Here is a 26,147-nt window from a genome sequence, read left to right as displayed (position 1 = left end):
AGCTTAAATAAAGATTCTCTAATTTGTGTAATATTTTGAAATCAAAAAGGTTTATATTGTTATTACCAATATTTTTAATGTACATAGTTACTTTTTGTTATCCATAATAATGATAACAAAAGGTAACTGTTGAATGGTTTAATCCATTAAATTAAACAATCCTTTAGAAAAACGAACGTATCTCCTACTCTATAATATTAGTACTAAACTGATAACATTTTTTGTACGTATTAATGACTGTTGCTCTAAATTCACAACTTTGGTATACATGAGTCAAGAAATGAGAAGGGAACAGAGGAAGGAGAAAACATTAATTTAGATGGTAGTAATTTCCAATATAAAATACGTCGCAGAAATATTAATTCCAATGTTGCTTTTTTTCAATATAACTGCGAAATAGAAACGTAAAAAAAAACAAAAACACCCAATACCTATACGTACTCGAATGTACAATCAGCGAGAAAATAATCAGTCGTTTTGATCGACGTGGAATGTTATTAAATGAGATTCAAGTTGTTTTTAAATAGACTAAGTTTTGAGTTTTTTCTCATTGATATTAAATGACTTAACAAAATATTCTCATTGCTCAAACTTATCATTTTTACATTAAATATTATTATATTCTAGATATAATTACGGACGACTGTGTATAAAGACGGTTAGGTACATTAATATAGTTGGGAACCTTTCAGGCAGCTAACGTAGGAAACCTTGAGATTTTAAACAAACTAGCTTTTTTAATTTAAATAATATTAAATAACAACAAAATTAGTTAATTCCTACAAAATGGTTTGATGTCATGTACATACATTGTATACAGGGGAAAATTTCTCATTTATTGAATTTCACAAATAAAATTAGCTTTGAGACTTCCGCTAATACTCAAAACGAGCAGAAATTAACTTACGATTTCTTGAACATCGATGCAATATTCGTTACTTCGCTGTGCATTTCGCTTATTATAATTTTTAATTATAATTAGAGCAGGTTAATGAATAATAAGCCTACAAAGACAACTGCTAAACGAGATGAAATCAATCACAAAATATGTAACAACTGCGTTTGCATTTGAACTAGATCATTTTTAGGAGTCGTATAAAAATACAATTCGTTAATGGCATTTAACACGAGTGCAATACATTTGCTTAATTTCCCATACAGTAGTATAACAAAAATTAGACCGTCATTTCAAACATGTTATATCATCATTTAAGTATAGTATTAATACAATTCATAAGTAATATATATTCCAATATCTATCAATCGGAAGAAGGGATAAATCCCTAGCATTCTGTTTGGCTCTGAAAACTCTAAAGCTTCTATTTCTTATCCCAGAAATAGTTGAAACACGAAAAGCTCACATTACGAAACTGTTGCTCAAAATTCACTACAATATTTTCATACCAATTTGAACATTTTACCTGAATTTGCGACTACATAATATGATTATAATCCACATATAACATTATGAAACATCATACAATGATTATATTTTTATATGTACATACTATTAGATCTGTAATATGAAATATGTTGTCTGTTGAAATTATTAAACAGTTTATGTCTGATGTGTGACGATAGTATTGAAAATATAGGTATAGATAGGAATGTACAAAAATAAGAAATACATAGAGATCATAGAAAAAAAACATATACGGAAAAAAGAAAATAAGATGACAAATGATGCAATAATGTATAGTTATAACATTTTAGTAAAAAGGACATACAAAATATGATTTAACATCGTATGTTTTGTTAACCTAATTGAATTAATTCTAAATTTTGGTATAGTTACAAACAACTTCAAATTATATATTTTCCTTAATTCGTTATACATCCATGTAATATTTTATCTTGGTGCTTTTGGGCCAAGTAAACCATTTCGATTTTTTTTTAACATTCAGGGTGCTTCGTCAATAGCTTATTATATCTTCACCTTTACAGGTAATGTAAATCAATCAATTACATAACACATTTTTTATTTAAATCATAATTAAAAAAAAACCAACACCGATTTTATTCAGCGCCTAATCATTTCACTTTAATGAAAATAAATTATAGGCTTGTCCTTGCCTAACCAAGACGATTGCGTATCTATACATAAATATCTTTACTTCCATCCAATCTCGTCTCACCCTGAATGCTTGATTTCACTACAACAAATTCTTAAAATAACTAAATATTTATAATTAATTAATTACACATTTTTGGTTAGATCCATAAATACCCAATTCCTATGTTGTTTCGTTCACAATTAACAAATTTCCACACCCTTATAATATATAATTTAATTTGTTATAAAATGTGAAACGTCCATTTAATAACAAATAAATATACCACACAATATATTTCTGCTACATACTTAGAATTTCGTCAAGTCAAAATGGATGCGCAATTACTACATACGTTTAATTAAAAATCTTAAAACGAGATGAGAAAAATCATTAGCATCTAAGAAAATATAAAAAAGTAGATATATTAAACAAATACGCCCTTCTACCACTTATTGTGCGATTATATTTTATACGGTATAATTAAACTTAAATAAGGTTATGTTAATGGTGGTTTAATAATTGTACTACAAAACGAGTGTTGATTATATTATAACTGAAATCGCGTCACGATCACAACTAAAACTACAAGAATTATAGAGTACACACGGAAAAGTGCTCAACTCCAAACGCCATGATGTCGTCAATGCATAACACGCACATTACGACCGTTCGACACTACAAATTATTCTTCATAGTGTTTAAAATCAGTCTTCCAATTCAATATTTTCCGAGGCGCTTCTTGAAAAAAAAACAACAACTAAAACAAATTCGCACACGCTAAGATTTCTAAACACTTATTTTTTGTTTTTATTGGAACACAATCTAAGACGTAACGGTTAGGACTTGCGAGTTGGTGGCGTTTTTCAATACATTTATATATTTAAGAACAGGCTTATACAAATATCTGAAGTTCCTCTTTAAGTGGAATAATACAACGGTTAAACAAAATTAGGTACCTATATTTAAAAAAAATATGACTAACGTGCATATAGTATAACAAGTATCTTAGGTAAGGAGTGGGTAATAACGTGATAACCATTCTTATATTTTTAGTAAGTAATAATTTTCCATTACATACGAAACGTGGCACCAAATTTTTGGCTATCGTAACTTTTTCACAAATTTTATGTAGGTACATATTCATTACTGAATGCAGCGCTACCAACATTTACTTCAACAGTACAATATTAGATCTCTTCGTTACAAAACATCATAGAATAATGATAATGATCGTTAGTTTAAACGACACCATTAGAATCAACATTAAAATATTATTATTATGAATATAGCTAGGTTTTATATCAACCTAGAAACTTTAATGATTAATTAGACCATCCAATACATAACATTCTCGTTACGTAAATTTCGTTCAGAATAATCTCAAATTTAGAAACACCTTAACCGCGTTAATGAGTCACAATCAAAAGCTACATTTAAAAATTTTCTTACTTTTTTTTCAATGTTTTACACGATATAATATCTACTTATATATCATATAAGTTTGCGGTTTGCAATATGCTTAATGTACACCTAATTTTCTACAACGTGTTATGGTGACAAATGAAGTCGCGGTTTAGGTAGGCGTCAAAAATCTTAAAGTAATATAAAATTCGCTCAGTCAGTTCAATTGAAGTATTAGAAATGTCAATTGAATTCAATAAAAATGATATTTTGGATTTACACTTTCCATGAGGGTATGTTGGTGTCATGAACCATATTTATATTTAGGGGTTCATGATCCTTGCCGTAAATATATTATGCAAATGCAAATGCTAATGCTGCAAATGCAAATGTCAATATCATGACAGCTACTATAGAACCCTACACTGCGGGTTGGCCAAGACCCACTTAGCCTGTTAATTAATTTTTTTTTTCGAAATGGCTTCATACTTTTCAGCATTACTTCAATCTCGACCACAAACATTGTGTCGTACACAAACATACAACTTCAAGCCTTAAATAATGAATATTGTTTCTTGATTTTCGAGTAGGAAATCGGTGAATGCGTTGATGGGAGCAATTGACTGTAATGACATTTGTCCAGTCGGAGGCCAAGATAAGTTCGGCCCAAACACGACCGCCAAGTTGCTACTTGTCATTTTGTTGAGACAGCTTCTGTCCTGTACCTGTAATATCGGAAAAGTTGCAAGAACGGAAGAAGATGGAGTGAAATGGAGTAAACGGAATTAAACATACCTTCCATAGAAATTGGATGACGTATTTAAGTAGTTTGTAGTTATCCAGTGGCAGTCTTTCCAACACCAATATTTTCACCTTCCTTGGTCTCTCACAAATTGGCCACGCTAAAAAAAATAATATATGCAAAAATTTTAAAAAAATCCAATAAAACGACAAATTTCCCAAAATTTCCATGACGCATTCTCACATTGAAATTGAATAATTTCGTCATAAAGATCGAATGTCATCAGGGGCTCTTCCAGATCACGTAAAAACGTTTTCAGTAACACAGCGGCGATATGTGGATCGTTTTTGAACGAAATTTTCTCGCCTCTGTTGCAAGCACGTTGCAGCTCCTTGACGACTGCCAAATTTGCGGATCGTCGGAATATGCCTTCTGTTTCCAATGCTAAAACAAACATATTATAACATCAACCACTATTATTTGTTCGTTTTATCACGATTGTAACAGTAGCAATTTTAATAAAGTCATTATAACGCACATTATAATGAGTGCTTATCCTAGTTTCAAGTTAAAAGCAACGCAACAAGTGAAAATTAAAAATAAACTACCATCTGGTTGTGACAAAAACTCAACACACTGCCGCACTACTGGCGGTATGGCATCAACCATATCCGAATTATTTTCCTTGATAAAATGTAAAGATACACCAAACTGCTGAGTGGGGGGAGGCGACAAGCTCTCCTTAGCGCTAGCCTCCCCTCGTTCCTGAGGCTTCCCTGCACGTTCCATATTTTGACGCGCTATTTCTGCGGCACGTGGATTTTTTGACAAAAGAACTTTGTCGTACCTAAAAAATACCGCACGCACAATAAAATTCAAAATATTCAAGAAAAATTCAACCAATTCAAGTATACTCACTCGATTACTCGCTCAGGGATTTGAACTTTTTCCAAATCTAAATATTGTTGTAATTCATGTAAGTAATTGACGTACATCATCTTCCTACCAAACTTAACGCTAATGGCAGGTCTTAGCATTTGCCAAACGATTCGTATGAAATTTGTTGGATGCACGAGATACAGGGCTTTGAGATTCTTTTTGTACTTTCGATCGAACGCTTTGTATGCTTTCCAAAGCCAAGATAATGGTGGCTTATTTCTGCTAGTAAGACCATAATGGAAATAGATGACGCTATAGTCTTGTTCCACGTACTTATCCAATGTGAACATAAGGAACCTGTTGATAATATAAACCTAATTTAGACATTATTCTTTGGGAGAATTCGATGCGAATCGATTAACATGTAGTCCATAATATAAGGAGGCTTACCGCAGCAAATAGTCAGGATGTATGTCCTTAGCAGGAGGTAGGCGGCAAGCCGATACTACAATGATTCGGCGACCGATATCATCGTCGCCTACTACTTCGACCAACCTACTTTGATTTAGTTCCGAGAACAAATCATAGTCGAGGGAGCATGAGATAATCTGCACAAATGTATACAAGCGATATTTATAAAGAGAACTAAATACTAAATTCAACCTGAAATATTCAAACATCCTACTGACCTACATTTAATGAAAAGGAATTTCATTTTCATTTACCTAATTTCATTTCAGTCTTTCAGTACAAAACTTGACCTATTAATTAACAAAAGATTAAAACATTCAAAACATTTGAAGGTAACGGAAGATTTTAAAGAATTATGATTTTAAAAAGTGATAACAATACGGGATAACAAAATTAGGTCTCATAAAAAATAATAAATATATTTTTATGATAACAATATATTGAGAATTATGTAGGTGTTGAATTATCAGGAACTCTACGAAGCGTACTGTTCTAGAGGTCGGTTGTACGCCCACGTTAATAATGACCTGAATCTGTTGCGCTACCCTGGGAGACCTAGATTTTAATATCGATCGAGCGCGGCGCAGTACAACATATCTATATCTGCTGAAATTCAGGGTAATTGTATTATGCACACGATAGTAATAGTGCGCATGCTTTGCACGCGTTCTAAATATAAAACTCATTGATTAAAATTTTGAAATCTGTTTATAGATATTATGTTTTTCAATGGCTTATTAGTAAATTTAACATAACTTTTAATTATTTTAGATAAGAAAGAACACCTCGCCTTATTAATTGTTTAGTTTTTGTTAGAAGTAAATATTGCCGGTAGCTAGCATAGCGATAAGTTACATCAAGTAAAATTTAAAGTAAGTTGAAAATTTTAAATCAAGCGAAGCTTCAAATAGTTGCACCTTAAAAATAAGTGTTGCGAACCAAAAAGATTATATGAAAATAAATGAGTAATAAAATTATTACCTCAGAGTAAGTTTGCGGTCCGAGTTCCTTTTCAAAGTTTTCTTCTATGGTGCCGTCGCTACTCGAACGTGTAATCAACTCTTCCGATAAATCAAGCAATTCCGGTGGTAGCGGCGCTAAAATTAATATATCTTACAAAATTTTAAACATCGATGATATTTCCATGGCTCCTTGAAATTATATAAACACACTGAATAGTTAATTTTCATTGAAACTTAATTAAGTCACGTGCTCATAAATTGACCACATTTTAATATGACAGTAGATCATAACAAACACACGGTATGGCCGAGATGTGTTTAGGTCTAGTATCAATAAGCAACTGACAAGCGTGTAAAATAAAAGGCTGCTGGGTGCAATGTGGGGTGTGTGGGGTGGGTGGACGATATTGCAGCGGTTACCAGGCTTGTAAATAATAATATGGGCGCTAAGGCCTGCAATTACAACTGCATATTTAAACAATTTTAAATGAAGCCATTTGCGTCATAGAATACGAAATAAAGGTTAAAAGTACTGCAGGCTAGTAGTAATAATTTATTAAAGGGGGTTGCGGTATTGTAAGTATACTATATCTATAATTACTTACATTAAAAATATATATTATATTTATACAAATTGTTGTCATGAGCATAAAAAATATGAAAATTTTCAAGTACTGTTTTTTCGAAACATAAATGTTCAAAAATCTGACACATTATGGAAAATAGGTTAAACAGTTCAATGATTTCTTATTCTTATTAATTCTTAACATCTAAACATTTATTCATTATAATATTATGCATGATTCTCTCACTAAAATACATGTAGGTATTCCAAAAAAAATGTTGTATGATTATTAACTAATATGTTATGTAATGTAATGTTTGTCAATATTTTAAATTACTTAATTTATAAACTACCTATTTTGGAATGCGGCTTCGCACACGTTGAATTCGGAGTAAAATACTTTCCACCTTTTTTCTCTGTTATGATACACATAAAGCTTCCTTCCGAATCTCTCTATCTATTAAAAAAAAACCATCAAAATCTGTTGCGTAATTTTAAAGAAGATAAACTGAGATGTGATGACTGTTTTGGCCCTATAATAAGGTATTATAATCGACACTGTTGCATTTACATAATAGGTATTGTTTTTATTCAACAGTGATGCGTATTTTCATTTGTTCAAATTCCGCGATAACTATTGTTGAGCTTTTTAAGGCAAAAGATAAAAAAGACAATTTGTCAAAATATAAGAATGTTTTGATGATAACAAAATTTACGAGTATTCGAATTTTTATGTTTAAAACAAAAAATGAAACTAAATTTAAACTCGCAAATTGCAACTCAAATGTAAAAAAAACAATGTTATTATTATAAGCACTAACCACTCATTTATTTGAACTCGGTGCCAGTCAAGTCCAACAGGTAGTACCTATAGATAGAAATAACCATCGACCAATCTTATATATATAAAATTCTCGTGTCACAGTTTTCGTTGCCATACTCCTCCGAAACGGCTTGACCGATTCCTCTGAAATTTGGTAAGCATATTGGGTAGGTCTGAGAATCGGCCAACATCTATTTTTTATCCCGATATTCCTACGGGATACGGACTTACGCGGGTGAAACCGCGGGGCGCAGCTAGTATAGATATAAATTACTGCATACATTGTATCTAATATTCAAATGAAATTTACAAAGTATCAAACAAAGTCTATGTTTGCTTAAATCTTTAAAAGCACGCAACGGATTTTTATGGTTTTTTTTTTATAGATAAGAGTGATTCAAGAATAAGGTTTATATGTATAGTAACATATTTTAACTACTACGAATTAACGGCGAACGTGGGCAAATGCTAGTTATTAATATTGAAGCATTTATATTAATGCATTGTCTTACATTATACAATTATTCAGTACACACATTAAAATATTTCTTTTATGATTTACCTATAAAAATACTTTACCAATTTAAAGCTATTTTACATTTGGGAAACTGTATCTTCATGGAATAACTAAAGCTTGCAAAATTAGCAAGATTAAGCAAGTTGGAAGTTCTTTAATTCTATAGTTATTATATTCTATGAGGGCCCTCAATAGAAAGAGACTCAAGATGCTTACAATACTACAAGAATACATTTGTATCGTAAATAATGTTTGGGGCACAAAATATTAAATAAAATAAGGTTCAAATACTTTTTATGTATAATGAAACTTAATAGTTCATGTAATGTGTACAAAATTGTTGCAGTAACAAGGTGTAGGTTCCCTTCATATACAGTAAAAACATGAGTGGACAGGAACCGAGATAAGATTGTCTCATTAAACAGGCTATAATCAAGCATATATGTGTATTATATTTGTTTCTGAATGTTGTAAAATGTAATACTATCAGTTCTAAATAAAAAACTTTCAATATATTATTAAAATTATAAAAATTCTTCTATATGTCAGTTAACATTTCAAAAATACACTAGAGCATTGATTTGGACATTCTGGAGGACACAAAAACACAATTATGTATGAACTAGCTGTTCACCTCTGCTTCGCTTGTGGTACATATATAGCCTATAGCACTGAGTGAAGTTACAGCTTTCTACTGGTGAAATAATTTTTGAAATTAATCCAGTAGTTTTTGAGTTTACCCATTACAAACAAACAAAAAAAAACAAATTTTTCCTCTTTATATTATTAGTGTAGAAGTGTAGATAAGCTCCAGTCGCGGTCAACTTGAATAAAAATATTAAAGATGTAACATATGATAAATGATTCCGTATTTGTTAATTTTATATCATTCCAATAAAGCAAAACAACAGCATATAAAATAAGTAAAGTTAACACACACTGATATATATAAAACTTAATTATTCTATGACAGGATGACTAAAAACAATATTATTACTGCAAATCCGAAAGGCACAAATTAAGTGATAGACTAGAACATTTAACATTATATTTCACATTTTAAGACACTTTTTTTCAAGTTCAGTTTGAAACAATCCTCAAATCTGATTATTTCTTGTTTATTTTAATCTATGACCACATGCACTATCTAATTTTATAGGTATGAAATATAAAAATTACACATACTTTATTTGTTATTAGGTATTCTGAGAATTTGCACTTGTACTATACAAGTTGAAGTAAAAAATTGTATGTATTTATGTTTTGAAAGGACTAATATATTGCATATATAGTCATTCTAATATAAACAAAAACTACAAAAATTCAATAACTTATGAATTTAAGAAACAATATTTTCTATTGACAAAAACTACTGTCTAACATTTAGCAGCATGGATCACTTTTTCAATAAAAGTTTACATGTAATATTGTATAAAATGAATAATTTCTATTTCAAACATTACTGGAATACAATATGGAAATTGTAGTTTAAGAACAAATGCAAAAAAACTTCAATGTCCTCAATTCATCAAAGGAAGTAAAATTTGCTTAAAAAGTAATAACAGACAAACTTGTGCAATTTTCGTCTATTACCTTCAGTTTATGATAGCTAAGGCAATGAAATTTTTACGAAAATTAAAAAAGAAAAAACTTTAATCACTTACCAAGGCCAGTAGCTTGAATCAGTTCGGAATCATCGAATTCTAAACTCGGCTCGTAATCGTGGTAATCTGAAAGGCTTGTGAGATTGTTCAAATTTGCGTCATCGTCTTCGGGATCCATACTACCTCCATGTAGAACTGTACACACAAAAAAAATCGCAAAATTGAGGGCAAACGCAAAACTTTTCTCTATTCAGAATATGTCACACGAACCTTGAAACGCTCGTATCGGACTTAATTTAGGTTGATGTTCCGACTCCATGTGAACAGGCTGTATAATCCGATATGGTAGTAAAACACCTATATTTTTTCAAAGCACAACCACCATCAACTAGTCCAAAAATAAAATAGTCTGGTAAGTAACCAAAAGAAACGTTAGATATAAATCGAGATGATATTCATGGTGTTATATTAATGTTTATTGTTTACAAATTAGAGCATAAATTCTTATTTAGTGTAAATTGAAAATATGATTAAGATCCACTACGTCTTAAAAGGATGACCGATGTATAGGGCGAACACTCAATACATAATCTATGGTACCTATGAATGTATCGACGAGATACCGAAGTTAGAACAAATATACAACAATTTACGCAAAAGTCTGATTAGCTGAGAGCTGCCACTTGTATGTTGTAAGTGTGACAGTTTAATCTTGCCAGATTGTTAGCATTACACAGATGACGGTCCAGATTTTTATTATTATCCTTTGTTTAAAATATATACCTGTTACAAAGTTACATTGAAATTATATGGCTGAAGGAACTGCTTTACATTTCGGTATACCCGAAAAAAAAATTATAGTAATCATATAATCTAAAAAAAATTCTAATAGTATATTTAAATGGTTACCAAATAGTCGCTGAAATGGGATGAATTAAACATCAATATATGACTAGCTACTAAGTTATGTTAATAGTTCAATTTTATATTTAAGGATAATAGCTTGTTTTTGTCGAGCTTTAAACTGCAGGGGTAGCTACCACTGAAAGGCTCGTTACCAGCTGGTATCGAGTATTTTCCAACAAAGTCTAACATAAGCTTCTTAAAACTATAAATGATGTAATAGGCAGTCCTAACCTTTTACATTTAACGAGCAGGGGCAACAAACATTTTATAATTTCACTATGTGGCCCTTAGAGCATACGTATGCAAGATTCCTTATGTATACTCTCTTTCCCTGTAGCTATCTAAATAGGAATATCACCTACATTTATAAAGTATCTACTAAGACTATAGTAGTCTTGTCACTTGTGTGACTAAGGGTATCGAAAAGTATATAAGAGATGTGTACTTATCTCAGTACTTATTATAACCATCAGTAATTAGATTAAGTTACATAGATTTACATTTGAAATAAAAAGTTATCGCCAACCCAACTAGTTACTGCATAGGACCGTACAATATTTTGTCAAACATTCTTTGGGTTCCGTGCCCAAAAACTAAATCGGGATTTTATTATTAAGATTTGGTATCCATCAGCGTCCGTCTGTCAACACGTTGTATTAAAAAAATTTACGTGTTAAATTAGAACGTTACGGGTGACCCATGTTTTGCAATTGCTCTTTAGCTTGTTTCTACGGAATCTTTAGCATAGCGATTCAGACTTACAATTGACTGATTATATTATTGGTTTAATACATAAAAACCAAATAGGTAGTAACCTAAAATATGTAAGTGCAAGTATATGTTGGAGCTGGTTTACAGCTTGCAGCGTTCATATCATAAGTTAGGTAACGCAATTGCTTTTCCCGGATTTGGCCACGGTGACCTTACTATCACATTATATATCGTGATACTTTTTACACAAAAATTTGAATAATATAGCATGAAAATATGATATTTGATACTTTTAATTTTTATTTTGTATATTACACACTCAAAAAATCACACTCTCCACTAGTTCAGCCGGGAAAAAAACATATAATTTTCGCCATGTATTTTATTCCGGACTATAGGTTGCAATTGCACAATTGACATTTCGCTATACAGACAAGTTTACAATGTGTAAACTTAGAAGAATATTTTTAATACAAAAATAACTTATTTTTAGTTTTGGTAAATAAATAATGAAATTAACACAGAGTAAGTAATTAAGTACCTTCTATGGTACAGATGTCATCTGTGACAGGTTCGAATGCGATTGACGTAGATGCATCGTAGAATAACGTAGATGGTTGCAAACTTTATCATCAAATGATGAGCTGCTGGATGAAAAAACATAAGAATTTTGATTTCCAGTATGGTTAAAAAATATAATTTTTCATGAAAAATAATTTTTAAAAAGTGGTGCATATCAAGTTAATTTCTTCTGATTATATAAAATTCAAACGAATTGGGGAATAAATTCTGATTATATTAGGTTGCAAGCTAGACATGAAACATGATTTCTGTTCTAAAGAAGGTTTTTATCCTTATTGCTATGTTTGCTGCAAAAGTGACTTCCAGAATTCACAAACTTCCTCTAGTGGCAAGTATTTTTCACTATATATACTTATAAAACATGGGTAGAACTACTCAAACGAAAAGAAACTACTTTTTCCCTAATAATAAGTTGATGTATAGAAAATTAATCATTATATTAGATCACAAAAACAAAAATGAAATTACAACATAAATAATAACCTAACTCAATATAAAAATCATTGGTTTCAATTTCTGATTTACGTTTCAAAATATTGGGATTCTCAAGTCATCAATACACCTTCGAAATACAATAAAATGATTATTAAATATGCTAAGCTTATATTAAGTTTGATACATGACTAACAAAGGGGATTGTTGAGTGTTGTTATTTTATTTATACTAAGTTTTCTTGACTGAATTTGTTATAGAATGGAAAGTTTTAGTTTGGTTTTTATTTTGTATTTACATAATTAAAATTGTCCAATGCCTATCGGTATTGTTGTGATGAAAAATGTGAATGAAAAAAAAAATTGAGAATTGGATGAATTAGTTAAGCCACTCTGGACTTTTGTTCTTATATCCTAGGATCCTTCTGCTTGATTCTGTATGTATCTGTTTTTTATTAAATAAATTTTAAATTAATGTTGAAGGAGTGTGCAATGTACTAGCAATAGGCAAACCATTGGCTTTATTGGATGGCATTCATATATTACATAATTATACTTCATACTATTCATATATTACAGGAATTAAAAGAGATGACAATAAAAAAAAAATTAAAATGTATCTATTTGTTTGCACTTGGCTAATCTGATGTTGCAGCTGACTAAGAGACTGGCAATCATAGTTTTATATTTTTTACAAATATTTTCATTTATAATTGGAAAGTTTATTAAGAAAAACATAATTAAGTGATAATTTATATTTTCAAATTAACTTACAGGTACTTAGGGCAATTTTTCCCACATCATACTCCAATGCTTTATCTAGTATACTATATATCCACCCAACATTCATTTAAAATTTATTTCCTGTTGAAATAACATGCATGGCATTGATGACGTAAATATTGCATTCATTGTCTCCTCGCACTCCAGAGATGCATGCAAGTTAATGTGATTGTTATATAAATGCAGAATTGAGCAGTGGGATTTTGGGTGTTTTGCAATTTGTTTTTATTCATAAAGATCATTTTTGGTATATTTTTGTTTTTCTACTAATATTATAAATGCAAAGCAGCTGTGTCTGTTTGTCTGTCTGCCAGGAAATACCCTTGAATTGTCTATCGCACCCTTTCATTACGTGGGCAAAGCCGCAAGTGCAAAACTAGTAAGGAATATTCTCAACGAGGGAATAAAGAAATATAAATTTGGTGTGTGTAGATAATACATATTAAGATTAAATATCTACTGCTGTGCCATAAAATCGTTAAGTTTCTTTCTTTAGATAGAAATGTTTGTTATACAGATAAAATACAATAACCATATACTTTATTATTGTATAATATTATGACATGTTAATTTCATATTTATTGTCTACAAATCTTATAGGATGATGAGCGACACTATGTAGATCTTACTACATTTGGATTTTTCCAAGGAGGTATTTTGGATGTGCATGTGATCAACTTTAAATTGCCATCTGGACCTGTATTAGGAGAGGTAATATACTTTTATACATACTTATTTTACATACAACCAATAAATCATGCAAATTTTTCAAATGTTTTGTTTCACAGTATGGATTTACATTAGACAGAACAGTGAATGATGCAATCAATCCATACTTGGAGGTGCATTCAGATACGTGCATTCTTAAAGGTGTTGAAAAGAGTAGTACATTGCTGTCTCCCCATCATCCAGCTATTGTATTTTTGAAAATGGATTTCCAAAATCTCAGGTACGTGAAAGAAGTGTTATCTCATTATTTTCATTTGTTATTGCAAAATTTGCTAAGCAAATTTACAGTTGCATATTAACGGCATAGCGATGTTATTTATTTCATCTGAATTTATTTATAGAAGTGAGGATACACATAGAAATAATTTAAAGCATGAAATTCTACTAATATTGAGGTTTTTATTAATTTCTTTGTTACTTGCGCAATTTCTGAACATGATAAGGTTTTCATAGTATTATGAATATGAGTAGAAATATCTAGCTGGCCATTTAAAGAATCTTCTTTTCTTTCACTAATTTAGATGTATCTAGTGAGTGTTCATTTATCATACTATACTATATAACTACGACTACGACAAAAATGTGATTTTGTTTCGATTCTTTAGATTTTGTTTTTGACCAAGTACTATTGACACGTTTGGCGAGGAGAGCGAACTTCTGACCAAGTACTAATAACACATTTGGCGAGGCGAGGCATTATTACTAGGCGAGTCTAGGATAGACGAAAGTAACTAGCTGTCTATCCTTTTTTTCACACTTAAAGATGTATGTTTCTTTTTAAAGTCAAATTTTAATGACATTATATTTTTCCACTAGCAAGTAGCAACTACTACTTGCTATTCCAATATTATTTTTTGAGCCGGCTATGATGGTAAAGATATTTCAGAGGTGCATAAATCTAAACCTATTATTCACAAATATGTTTATAATCTAAACATATTTGAATCCACCTGAAAACTCACAAATGATTTCATTAGATTCGGTCCAGCTATTTTGCGAGGAGATTTCTTACAAACACGCCTTGAAGAAACATATTTAAAAAGATATAGCTTTTCTAACCTACTTGTAAGATGTCATAGATAGACAAATGACTTTCTGCCATTGCAATATTATTTCATGAATTATTTTGCTTAATGCAATTGTATACTTGTTTATTTAATTGCGATCTTATTATGAATAACATAATCTCATTACGAATATTAAACATGCGAATGTTATTGTCTTTGTTATACAATTTGTGTTTCTTTATCTAAACTGGTATTATAAAGATAAATATTTGTGTTTTTGAATGTATGTTTTTAATGTTTTCGCAAAAAAACTACTGGATTGATTAAAAAATAAGTGTTCAATAGAAATCTTCACAAGTCGGGGTGGCTTAGTGGTTAGGACCTCGGAATTAAAACGAAAAGTTGGGTGTTCGAGACCGGACGGTCGTACAGGAAATAAATTGAGTTTTCAAATTTATCTGCATCATATTCTCATCATCACCATCGACCAGAATTATGGATTTTGGCTTGAACTTTCATAGGAGGCTCGTGTTCCCGCAGTGGGAACATATAGCTGCATCGTCATTGAGTGGCATAGGCTATATATGCGCCATATTTTTCTGAAAACCAATGTTGCAATTACTGTTTTGCATGAGACACAACATATAATGCGTTATACAATCCAGGTAGTGCTATTTAAAGTATTACATAATGTAATATTTGAGATTGTTGCAGATTAAACATCACATGTGAGGGAGAAGTGACAGCTTTACACCTTTACCAAAACCGGTCAATGATACCAATTGATAGAATCAAAAGACAATCGCAGTACATTTTTTTGAATCGACGCAGGCGATCAGTCTCTGGTAAAAGTTATATTGTACAAACTATAATTGATGTTTCATATAGTTTTTCAATTTTCTGTTCGCATATATTTAATTTTTTTTTACAGAGAATGGTAAAACCATAGAGACTCTAGGGCCACAATGTTCATATGCAGTTCTTCCAATTACAAAAGAAACACGGGATGGATTTGATTACTATAATACAAGTGTAAGTTTCTTTTACCTACAACTAATGTTATAAGGTTTTACAAGTTTGTATGACTGTGGATGGATATCAGGTGATACAGTCAGGTAGGTAACTTAATAAAAAAACATTAATAAATGGATTATAAAATTAAAACAATTTTAATAATATAAATAATATATTGTGGTCTGTGATATCAAATTCTTTCATAATTTTGTTTAAATTACCATACAGCATACATTTAAAAGCTAGAAAAATTATGATATATTAAACTTTTAATCCTAGTTCCTATATAAACTGCAATAATATCCTTTATGTTTATAATGGTCTATCTATAGATAGAGAAAGATGCATTTTACTTAAGTTACCCTTAACAATATTGCCGGACATGCTTTGTATATCCTGCTAGACCAGACTTTTATTAGCGTCCATTGGGTATTGACTGAAAAGGAGATGATCATAGAATAGAATATTCAAAGGTAATTTTTATTACAGTTTGCGATGTATGTGGCATCCGATAAAGAAGAGGGCTTGTATAATCTTTACTTCCATAACTGTCCGCATGAGGGTACAGAACCAGCTCCTACTATTAATTCATTGGTAATTATACACATTATTTTGTTTTGGTAATTAATATTTTATGGTAGATAAGAATATATATGTATTTTGCAATAATATATACACTTTAATAATATTTTGCTGTTTGTTTAAATCATATAAATTAAGTTAAATACATAATAAAAAGCTGTATGAAATATCAGGCTTTCACCAAGGTACCAATCTGTTGTATATTTTTAGTACAATCAGTATGTATTAAATTTTTTGCCACCTTTTTATATTACTTATACCAAATAAATGATATTTTTTCAATTTCAGATAGAAATATATGAAAGTAACGATGGAAACTTCTTGTCAGCTGGTGAGATGCCATTGCCAGCTCTGTACAGCATGATGTCCCTCATTTTCTTCCTTAGCGCTGGATTCTGGACGTTTATTCTCAAAACGAGTCGACATAAAGTCTATCGCATACATATTATAATGTGTGTTCTGGTGTACTTGAAAGCAATGTCGCTTGCTTTCCATGGAATCAATTATCATTTCATACAAACTCGAGGCGAACACGTCACAGCTTGGGCGATATTGTACTATATCACTCACTTGTAAGTACTCCATAGATGTGCATAAACATTGTGAAATACACGGTAATTGATAGTGTTTTATGGGGGCTATTAGGTGGGTTATTGGGTGGTTTTAATTTTTTATTGTATTGTTGGTAATGTGGTTTGGACATGCACCTAGGTACTTAACTCGTTTTACTCAGTGCATACGTAACTTGTTTGTTTGAAATAGAATATTTGATGTAACGATTATTTTGCGCCAGCTGTTGCCTGCGACTTTGTTCATATTTGTTCATTTATTGTATTTTGAGAACATAAGAAAAAAATCCGGTATACAAAATTTACATTTATAATTTTTTTAAACTTACAAGTTCTAGAAAGCTTTTAATTCTAGTATGTAATTTCCAATGCTCTTAGTTAGTTAAAAATTTTTAGCTTTTTCTTTATTTTCCTATTTAAAGTAAATTATTTATTTATAGCACAGTCTTCGCTACAGAGTATAAAACAAAGTCGCTTTCTCTGTCTATCCCTATGTCCCTATGTATGCTTAAATCCTTAAAACTACGGTTTTTATGTTTTTTTTTAATATATGGAGTGATACAAGAGGAAGCTTTACATGTACCTATTAAACTACTAGCTAGCTAGTTACTAATGATGTCTAATATCTTTATAGGTTAAAAGGAGCAGTATTGTTTGTAACTATTGTACTGGTGGGCACTGGATGGAACTTCATAAAGCATATACTGGCTGATCGTGATAAGAAAATTTTCATGATAGTTATTCCGTTACAAGTGAGTGCATTTATTGAGTTCATTTTCTTAAGGCACATTTACCAAGCATGGGTCCCGGCAAACGCAATAATTGAAGTTAGCCGATTCTCAGACCTATCCGATATGGACACAAAATTTCATGAGAATTGGTCCAGCCATTTTGGAGGAGTATGGTAACTTACATTCACTTACGACAAATTAATATACGAGAATGTTATATAATAGAGATAACAGCATCGTGAGGAATCCAAGAATCAAAAAGTTCGACGACATGTGACATCTGCCAACCCGCACCTGGTCAGCGTGGGGATTATGGCCTGAATCCCTATAGGAGGCCACTGTGTCCCAGCAGTGGGAACATGAATGGGCTGATGATGATACAGAGATATAATTTTGTTCAAGGTGGTAGCCAATGTTGCTGAAATTATAATAGCGGAGAGCGAAGAGGGCGCTGTCGAGCATAACGCGTGGAGGATACTGCTCATGTTCGTAGATGTGCTTTGCTGTGGGGCCATTATGTTCCCTGTTGTATGGTATGTATAAAAATTTGACAAGTATTTGATGGTAATTGCTATGGTTTCATTTATTTATCTACTATTGGTATGCCTATTGGTATTGGGTGGATGTGGATGGATGCAAAGGATGGATGTGAGATGTTTCACCCCGGTAAAGATTAGTATTTTATTAGTATCTATCCCGAATGTCATCATACACAATAGTTATGCGTTATCTTCGTTGCGATGTTAGAGAAACACTAAAAAAGGATAAGGATAAGAAAATAGAATAATTTTTGAGTATTTGAATTTTACGAGTTACATTCTGGAAGCTTGGGGTGAATTTTACATTGTTATATTTAATTTACTTCAATTTTTATTTATTAATTAAACATCCTCTTAACCTAAACCTAACCAAACCTTTATACGCCAACCAAAACCTAAACCCTTTGTTATACTAATATTATAAATGTGAAAGTTTATAAGAATGGATGAATATATGGATGTATGAAATGAAATTGTATGAAACTGTATGAAATTTAATACAAGGATAGATTAGAGACTTGATTAGCACAAAAGGCTACTTTATTACCCGCGAGTAATGCCCCGGGTTACAGGTAGTGGTTGGATTGTAGTTGGTAGGTGGCACAACTCAAAAACGGTTAAACCGATTATGTCAAAATTTTGTAGAGATAGTTTGACACCTTAGAAAGGACAGGATAGTTTTTACTTAAGAAATGGAATATAAAGCGGGAACCATAACTTTGCGGATATCACCCCTGGTCTATCTTTCCTGCGACTATTCGGTTAAAGTCTAATGCTATGGAATGCTAGTATAGTATAAAAAATTATGCTGTGGGGTATTGTCGTATAGGTATATTGAAATTGAATTTAAGTTTATGAATAATTCTTCATTTAGGGGTTGTATTTAGAAAATGGCAGACTTCTTAATTCATATTGCGTTAATTAATGTAAAATCGCTGGTAGAATACGTTTTATTTCAATTTTCTAGAGAAGCGTTGCAACCTTTGGACTCATAAATTATAATTTGTGGAGTATCATTACATTCTCCATCTCATTCATTCCATTTGGCTCCAGTTTGTCTCTTATTTCGTTTTTTTTTATTTCATTGTGTTCTGTGTATTAATTGTATTTTTTTTAATTTTTGTATTGTGTTGTTATAATTGTATTGTTTTGTTGTTTGTGGAGCCGAATAAATGTTTCTTTCTTTCTAAAATTTAATTCACATTTATGAATGATTTTAAGTTATAGGCTTGTATTTTATATGATATATTGCGGCGGATATGTTGCGGGAGAGATCGTAATTAGAATTAAATAATTTTAATATTGCTGGAGGTTATTATATTAATTTTTGTTTTCAACTAAAAGGGTTGCTATCGAAAATGAGAGATGTAAAAAGATGTCAAAATTAGGTAATAGTTAGGTAATAGGTGTTTTGTTATGTGTTGGTGCATTCATATCATAAGCACTTACTTTGTTTAAAGAAATCAAGTATTCTTTAAATAATTGTGATTGTAAAATTTTATTCAACCCTTTGGTATTAGTAATTAATTCCTTAAAATAAGTGTTGGTTTTGAGTGTGCAGATAAAAAATAAATACTTAATAAATATCTTGCCTATTTTTAAGTAAAATTCGAGTTCAGTATAGAGAATATCTTTTTTATCCATAATAAAAGATCAGCAATGTCCCTTGGGGAAACGGGGAAGTACCACTACAAATTCCGAATGACAACGATTCCCTATCTGAAATAAATAAACATGTCTCTCTATTGAAAATCCTAGCTCCCTGGATTTTCAATAGAGAGAGTTCCTTATATGGAACGTTGGTTGAAAATAAATGTGTTTTAATATATAATTTATATATATTTCAGGTCCATACATCATTTAGAGGACTCGTCGACGACGGACGGCAAGGCTGCGGTTAGCCTGCGCAAGCTCAAGTTGTTCCGCCACTTCTATGTGATGATACTGTGCTACATATATTTCACTAGAATAATTGTTACTATACTAGAGGTAAATAACAATGTGAATAGTTATTCAGCTTACATTATTAACGATTCAGGGATCTCTTAGAGTATACATAAACAAGCCATAGAGCGCGGGAGTCACTTCGTTCCGTTGTGCCAATCGTAAGGAAATTTGATGGAGATACTTGTCTGTGGTAATGAGTTTTGATAGTGGTTTATAACATTTGCGTAACGTATGTAAAGAATTTCGAAATAGTTTCTTGAATAAAAAAGACAGTCCGTAGTAAACTACGGTATGTTTATAGAGATGAGATAATCATTGTCCCTTAAAAGGGTTCTTCTATTTAATACTTGCCATTTCGTTTTTTTTAAACTTCTTATATCAATATATTTGAACTGACTTCAAAAATGAGAAGGTTATCATCAATACACTGTTTTTTTTGTGTTTGGTACCCATAACTTTTTATTGGGTGAACGGATTCTTATTATTCTTTTTTTATTTGAAAGCTGTTGCCTGCCACAATTGGCCTACCATTAAAATTTGCTGTAGGTCTGGTAATTTATATATACTGATTTGTTGCACAACAGTACGTATAAAATGTACCAAACGATTAATAAAAATGCGTTATTGTTGTTGGGTTCAAACACATAAACGCACGCGTCCCCCTTTCAGATCCTTTACAATTTCCAGAAGGAATTAAATTACAAAATAAATAAATACTATTTACCGATGATAAGAAATTTTTTTATTTATTTTATTCTGCTTCTTTATCTACCATCTTCTGTCTGTTAGTCGATAAGTACGTAAACTGCCAACATTAATAAATTTGTAATTGCAATTCCTTCTACTCTATTACAGAACACAGTCCCGTTCCAGTACTCGTGGATCGACGAGATGTTCAGGGAGATGGCGACCTTCGTGTTCTTCGTGATGACGGGCTACAAGTTCCGGCCGGCGGCCGCCAACCCGTACTTCACCCCCACTTATGATGATGATGAATCTAAAGTGTAAGTGTAAAGCACACGAACATACGAGTGTGCCATAGCGAAGTTGTAGGCTGGATAAGCCGTTTGATCAAGCGCCTAGGCTCTTTATTAAATAGCACGGTTTAGTTTACTCCCTGATTGATTGACCCGTTTAATGAAACAACCGAATAAATGTTATGTATCTATGACATTTAACCGAATATTGCCGTGTCAAGGATTCGATGTAGACATACACACACATATAATTAGTGACTATCTGTTCGCCCCGGCTTTGCCCGTGCACGTGTTACATGTTTAGTTATAAGTGGCAGCTTTCAAATAGCGAAAGAATTCTTGAAATCGGTCCAGTTATTTTTTGTGTGAAAACATTATAAAGATACAAGCAAACCTCACCTCTTTATGGTACAGATAAATTCATGTACGACAGCAATTTCTTAAACTATGTATACATTCACTGTATAAGTGTCCACAAGGCAACATTTATGATATAAACTACATACGATTTTATCCTACATACGGTAGTTTCTTTCCAATTTATAGAAAACTAGCTGCACCCGGCAAACACTGTTCTGCCTTACTTTTATCATTTAGAGGTATGAAAAATAGATGTTGGCCGATTCTCATAGATACCGGATAAGCACAAAAAATTTCATCAAAATCGGTCAAGCCGTTTCGGAGGAGTATGGCAACGATAACTGCGACACGAGAATTTTATATATTAGATGTATATATTCTCACAAGCCAACGAAACTAGCTATAGAATGTCAATGAAATGAAATACAAATAGAAATGTTTTTGAAACATTTCTATTTTTAGAAATTTTCTATCATTCTCCAGTGCAAATCAGTAATAACACACAAGATGTGGTCATTGAGTTAAATATGTCATAGAACACTCGACATTCGTCACTCATTGATACATAATATAGTAATATATCCCATGTATCCCAAAGCTTCTAGAATCAAATGCTATTTTGCTTGCTTTATCATCCAAATATAATCCTACTTATGTTATGACGGTGAAAATGTGTGTGTGTGTATGTTTGTTACTTTTCTCTGCTGTAGTACTGAACCGATTTTGATTATACTTGGCAGTAATGTAGCTTACATACCAAAGTAACATATATGCTAGGAATTATTATTTTTCCACCGGTGATTCTATGAGGCACCGGTAGTATATCCTACTAATATTATAAATGCGAAAGTTTGTAAGGTTGTGTGTGTGTTTGTTGCTCTTTCACGAAAAAACTACCGAACCGATTGCAATGAAATTTGCTACGTAGATAGCTTGACAACTAGAATAACATATAGGCAACTTTTTATCCCGATATTCCTACGGGATACTGACTTACGCGTGTGAAACGCGGGGCGCAGCTAGTCTACTATATAAAAATACGTCGGGTTTTCCTACCTAACGTTATAACTCCAGAACGCACGAACCGATTTTCACGGTTTTGCATTCGTTGGAAAGGACTCCAGCTGCGTGAGGTTTATAGCAAAGAAAATTCGGGAAAAAATTCAACAGAAAAGCAGGGAAAATCATTTTTCACATACAGCCATCTGGTGGCGAAACGGAGTTCGGCGGGTTTGCTTGTTATTTATAAATAGCCATAATAGTAGATTATTAAATAAGTTAGTCAACATCTGTGAACACTTAAAACATTAGAGTAAATATGTATTTTAACATAAAAACAACAAACTGTCAGAAATTATCAAAAGTTGATGCGCTGTAATATGCAGGTTATAAATAATTATTTATCATCAACATCGTCATCAGCCCACATATGTTCCCACTGCTGGGACACAGGCCTCCTATGAGGGTTGAGGTTCCATCCAGCACGCTGGCCAAGTGCCGGTTGGCAGATGTCACATGTCGTTGAACTTATAATTGTTGGACGCGCCGGTTTTTGAACAATGTTTTCTTTCACTGTTCGGATATATAATAATTGAAATTATCTATTCTCTTTTTTAGTTTATCTGAAATTGGTGTCCTCGATGGTATAACGAATAGAGAAAAAAGGCGCGAAGATATGCAACCTCTTATGCAAGAAAATTCAGAGTAAAAAAAAAATTATTATAATAAATCAAACGTAGATAGACTAAATTATTGTTTATACCTACGAATATGGGACCGGTTAATTTAGTCATATGACTATGCTTGTCTGAATTATTAATATTCCTTCTAAAACTAATCTTGCTTTTGTCATACAGTAACAATGTAATGTTTTACTTTTTCTTTATTAAAGATATTCCTATATTATATATTAAATAATAGTTCTTTATTTCGGAATTTTCGATTTTCTTTAAACAATTAGTAGCCTTTTCTAATTACTGACTCCTAAAATTGTTGACAAGCATATAATATGAATTTATTATGTATGTAGTTAGAAGTACATTGAGATAAGAGAAGATGTATTAAGTAGACTGAAAAATTTATAACAATATTAGAGTTGTGGTTTTATCATAAAAATTGATAGATAAGCAATAAAATTATGTTTTTGTTAATTAATTTTTTGGTTCAGGGTATAAAGTGGTAGAATAGATTGAAGTGACCTTTTTTTTTTGAATTTGATAGTGATTTTTTGTCTTTCCAATTTTGTTCGTAAATATCAAATATGAAAAATGTTATCATAATAAACTATTATTGATATAATGTTGTTTAATTTAAGCTTAATAAAATCAAACCTCTTTAGTTTTTTTTCCTTTTCAGTACACCACTTTATTCCTGAATATAAATATGTATGTATACAAAATGTGTTGATAGCAATACTGTAATGCTAAGATTTAATTAATATTAACTGTTTGTTTAATTACATTTTACTGTTATCCGCATTCCTATTTGACGATTGTTATTTTGGTGATGTATATGATTAAATAACGTCATATAACAATAACAGATAAAATGTAGTTTAAAAAATTAATTGTTACAATTTTTTCATAATTTTTTTATACTTATGATCTATTATTATAATTCAAATCTGAGTCGAACTATATAATATATATATATATATATATATATATATATATATATATATATATATATATATACATTACAAAAATTGCGTTGATATATATTTTTATCGATTTTTTGTAGCTTTCAGCATTCAAATGTTAATATTATCAGATGTTTCAAGTTGTAATTAAAACTAAGAGGGTAGTACTTAATTTGAAAAAAGTATAATGCAGGTACTACTAGTCCAATGTATGCTATCAATTTCAGTAATCACCTATTTACGCAGAAATGTTATTTTATTATTTTATTAAGTTTTCTTTGCTTTTAATCGCATAATATGTAAAAAAGAGGTTTATAGCTATTTGTTTGGTTTTTTACTTTTTTATCCTATTTTTTAATTTTAAATCATTTAAAGTTCAACTAACGATATCTTGTCTTATGAAATATGTAATATCCAGGTACTATAAATAACCAATGCAGTAAGTAATAATAAATTATATAATATATATCACTTGTATAGTGAAGAAAATTTATGTATGTGGAACCAATAACAAACGTTGCTTATTCAAAAAAAAAAAATTCTCTTCTCTTGATAGAGAATTAATGGTTTGATAATATCCTGATACCCTATTTGGCACTTGAACGTAAATTTTTTTACACTATTTGTCATTTTCAGCAATAAATAATGTATTAAGAAGCTGTGAATCCGGCCGATGATGATTTCATTAAATTTCTCCTGTCATTTAACGAAATCATTTTTCCCATATTGAGTTCAATGTTTACTGAAACTTTGAAAGGGTATAAATATTTAAAACGATGTTATGAGCATCTCGATACATTTAAAAGAATTGTCATATATATGTGCTATGTAATCAGGAGCAAGAAAGAGAAACGTGTTAACTGTAGGTACTTTTAATAGGTAAACTCGGACTACATTTGATTATATCCACCACTAATAAAAGTAGGAGACGATTTACATATTTGGTTATACACGAGGTGTAATCAAAAAAGATTATTAATGGATTTACTACAAAATCGTCTTTCAAACCTCCATCGCACTTAAAAGTGCTCGTAGGTTCATATAATTTGTTAATAATATATTAAAGTAATCATAAAATTCTCTTCATCAGATACATTTATATAATCGTTATTCTTAGTTCTTACATTTGGTTAGATTTAACCATTTTTCACAGATGCCTACATAATGTTTTTCATTTGTATGTAAGGAATTTAAAACGTCATATAAAACGATCAATAAAAATATACATCAAGCTAAGAAAATATATTATAATAGATAAAAATACCATACATTCCTTTTGTATATACCTAAAATTATTACATATTGTTTATTCGCGTTAACCAAATAGTGACGTCATCACGGCGCGGCTAGGCCGGCGGACAACGAGACGCCACTGTTTTCTTAGCGTGAATGTACTAAATAATAATATATTAGAACTAATTCAAGATCTATATTGCATATTTGATTTATTTAATGAAGCATTGCGTCGTTGGTGGTCGTTCGTGTTCAGTATGTCATATCATAATATTACAGATAAAGGAATTAAAATATTCGAATTACATAACGTATTTATTTAAAATTTTAGTAATACCTACTTGGTTATAAATTTGTAATTTTATTTATAACAATTATCTCATTTGTTTT

At 31.0% G+C, this 26,147-nt stretch overlaps 2 protein-coding genes across 2 annotated transcripts; one reads left to right on the top strand and one right to left on the bottom strand.

The window, feature by feature from the left end:
- Positions 1–1,149: 1,149 nt before the first annotated feature.
- LOC119835563 (rho GTPase-activating protein 1-like) lies at positions 1,150–10,712 on the bottom strand. The gene is made up of 10 exons (XM_038360468.1): positions 10,619–10,712; positions 10,289–10,406; positions 10,079–10,213; positions 6,529–6,644; positions 5,527–5,684; positions 5,116–5,433; positions 4,806–5,044; positions 4,441–4,641; positions 4,251–4,357; positions 1,150–4,180 (listed from the first exon to the last, which is right to left on the bottom strand). Exons 2-10 carry the CDS (start codon positions 10,335–10,337, stop codon positions 4,010–4,012), a joined length of 1,494 nt encoding a protein of 497 aa, XP_038216396.1. The 5' UTR covers positions 10,338–10,406; positions 10,619–10,712; the 3' UTR covers positions 1,150–4,009.
- Positions 10,713–12,218: 1,506 nt separating this feature from the next.
- Positions 12,219–24,494, top strand: LOC119835809 (protein GPR107). The gene is made up of 12 exons (XM_038360819.1): positions 12,219–12,545; positions 14,032–14,142; positions 14,220–14,380; positions 15,882–16,012; positions 16,099–16,199; positions 16,671–16,775; positions 17,052–17,335; positions 17,967–18,084; positions 18,466–18,596; positions 20,450–20,591; positions 21,405–21,553; positions 23,504–24,494. Exons 1-12 carry the CDS (start codon positions 12,459–12,461, stop codon positions 23,592–23,594), a joined length of 1,611 nt encoding a protein of 536 aa, XP_038216747.1. The 5' UTR covers positions 12,219–12,458; the 3' UTR covers positions 23,595–24,494.
- The last annotated feature ends 1,653 nt before the right edge of the window (positions 24,495–26,147 follow it).

The sequence above is a fragment of the Zerene cesonia genome, chromosome Z (genome assembly GCF_012273895.1).
Source record: "Zerene cesonia ecotype Mississippi chromosome Z, Zerene_cesonia_1.1, whole genome shotgun sequence".
NCBI lineage: Eukaryota > Metazoa > Arthropoda > Insecta > Lepidoptera > Pieridae > Zerene > Zerene cesonia.
Note: the sequence above shows the minus strand (reverse complement) of the source record. Positions and strands in the feature narration are given on the sequence as shown.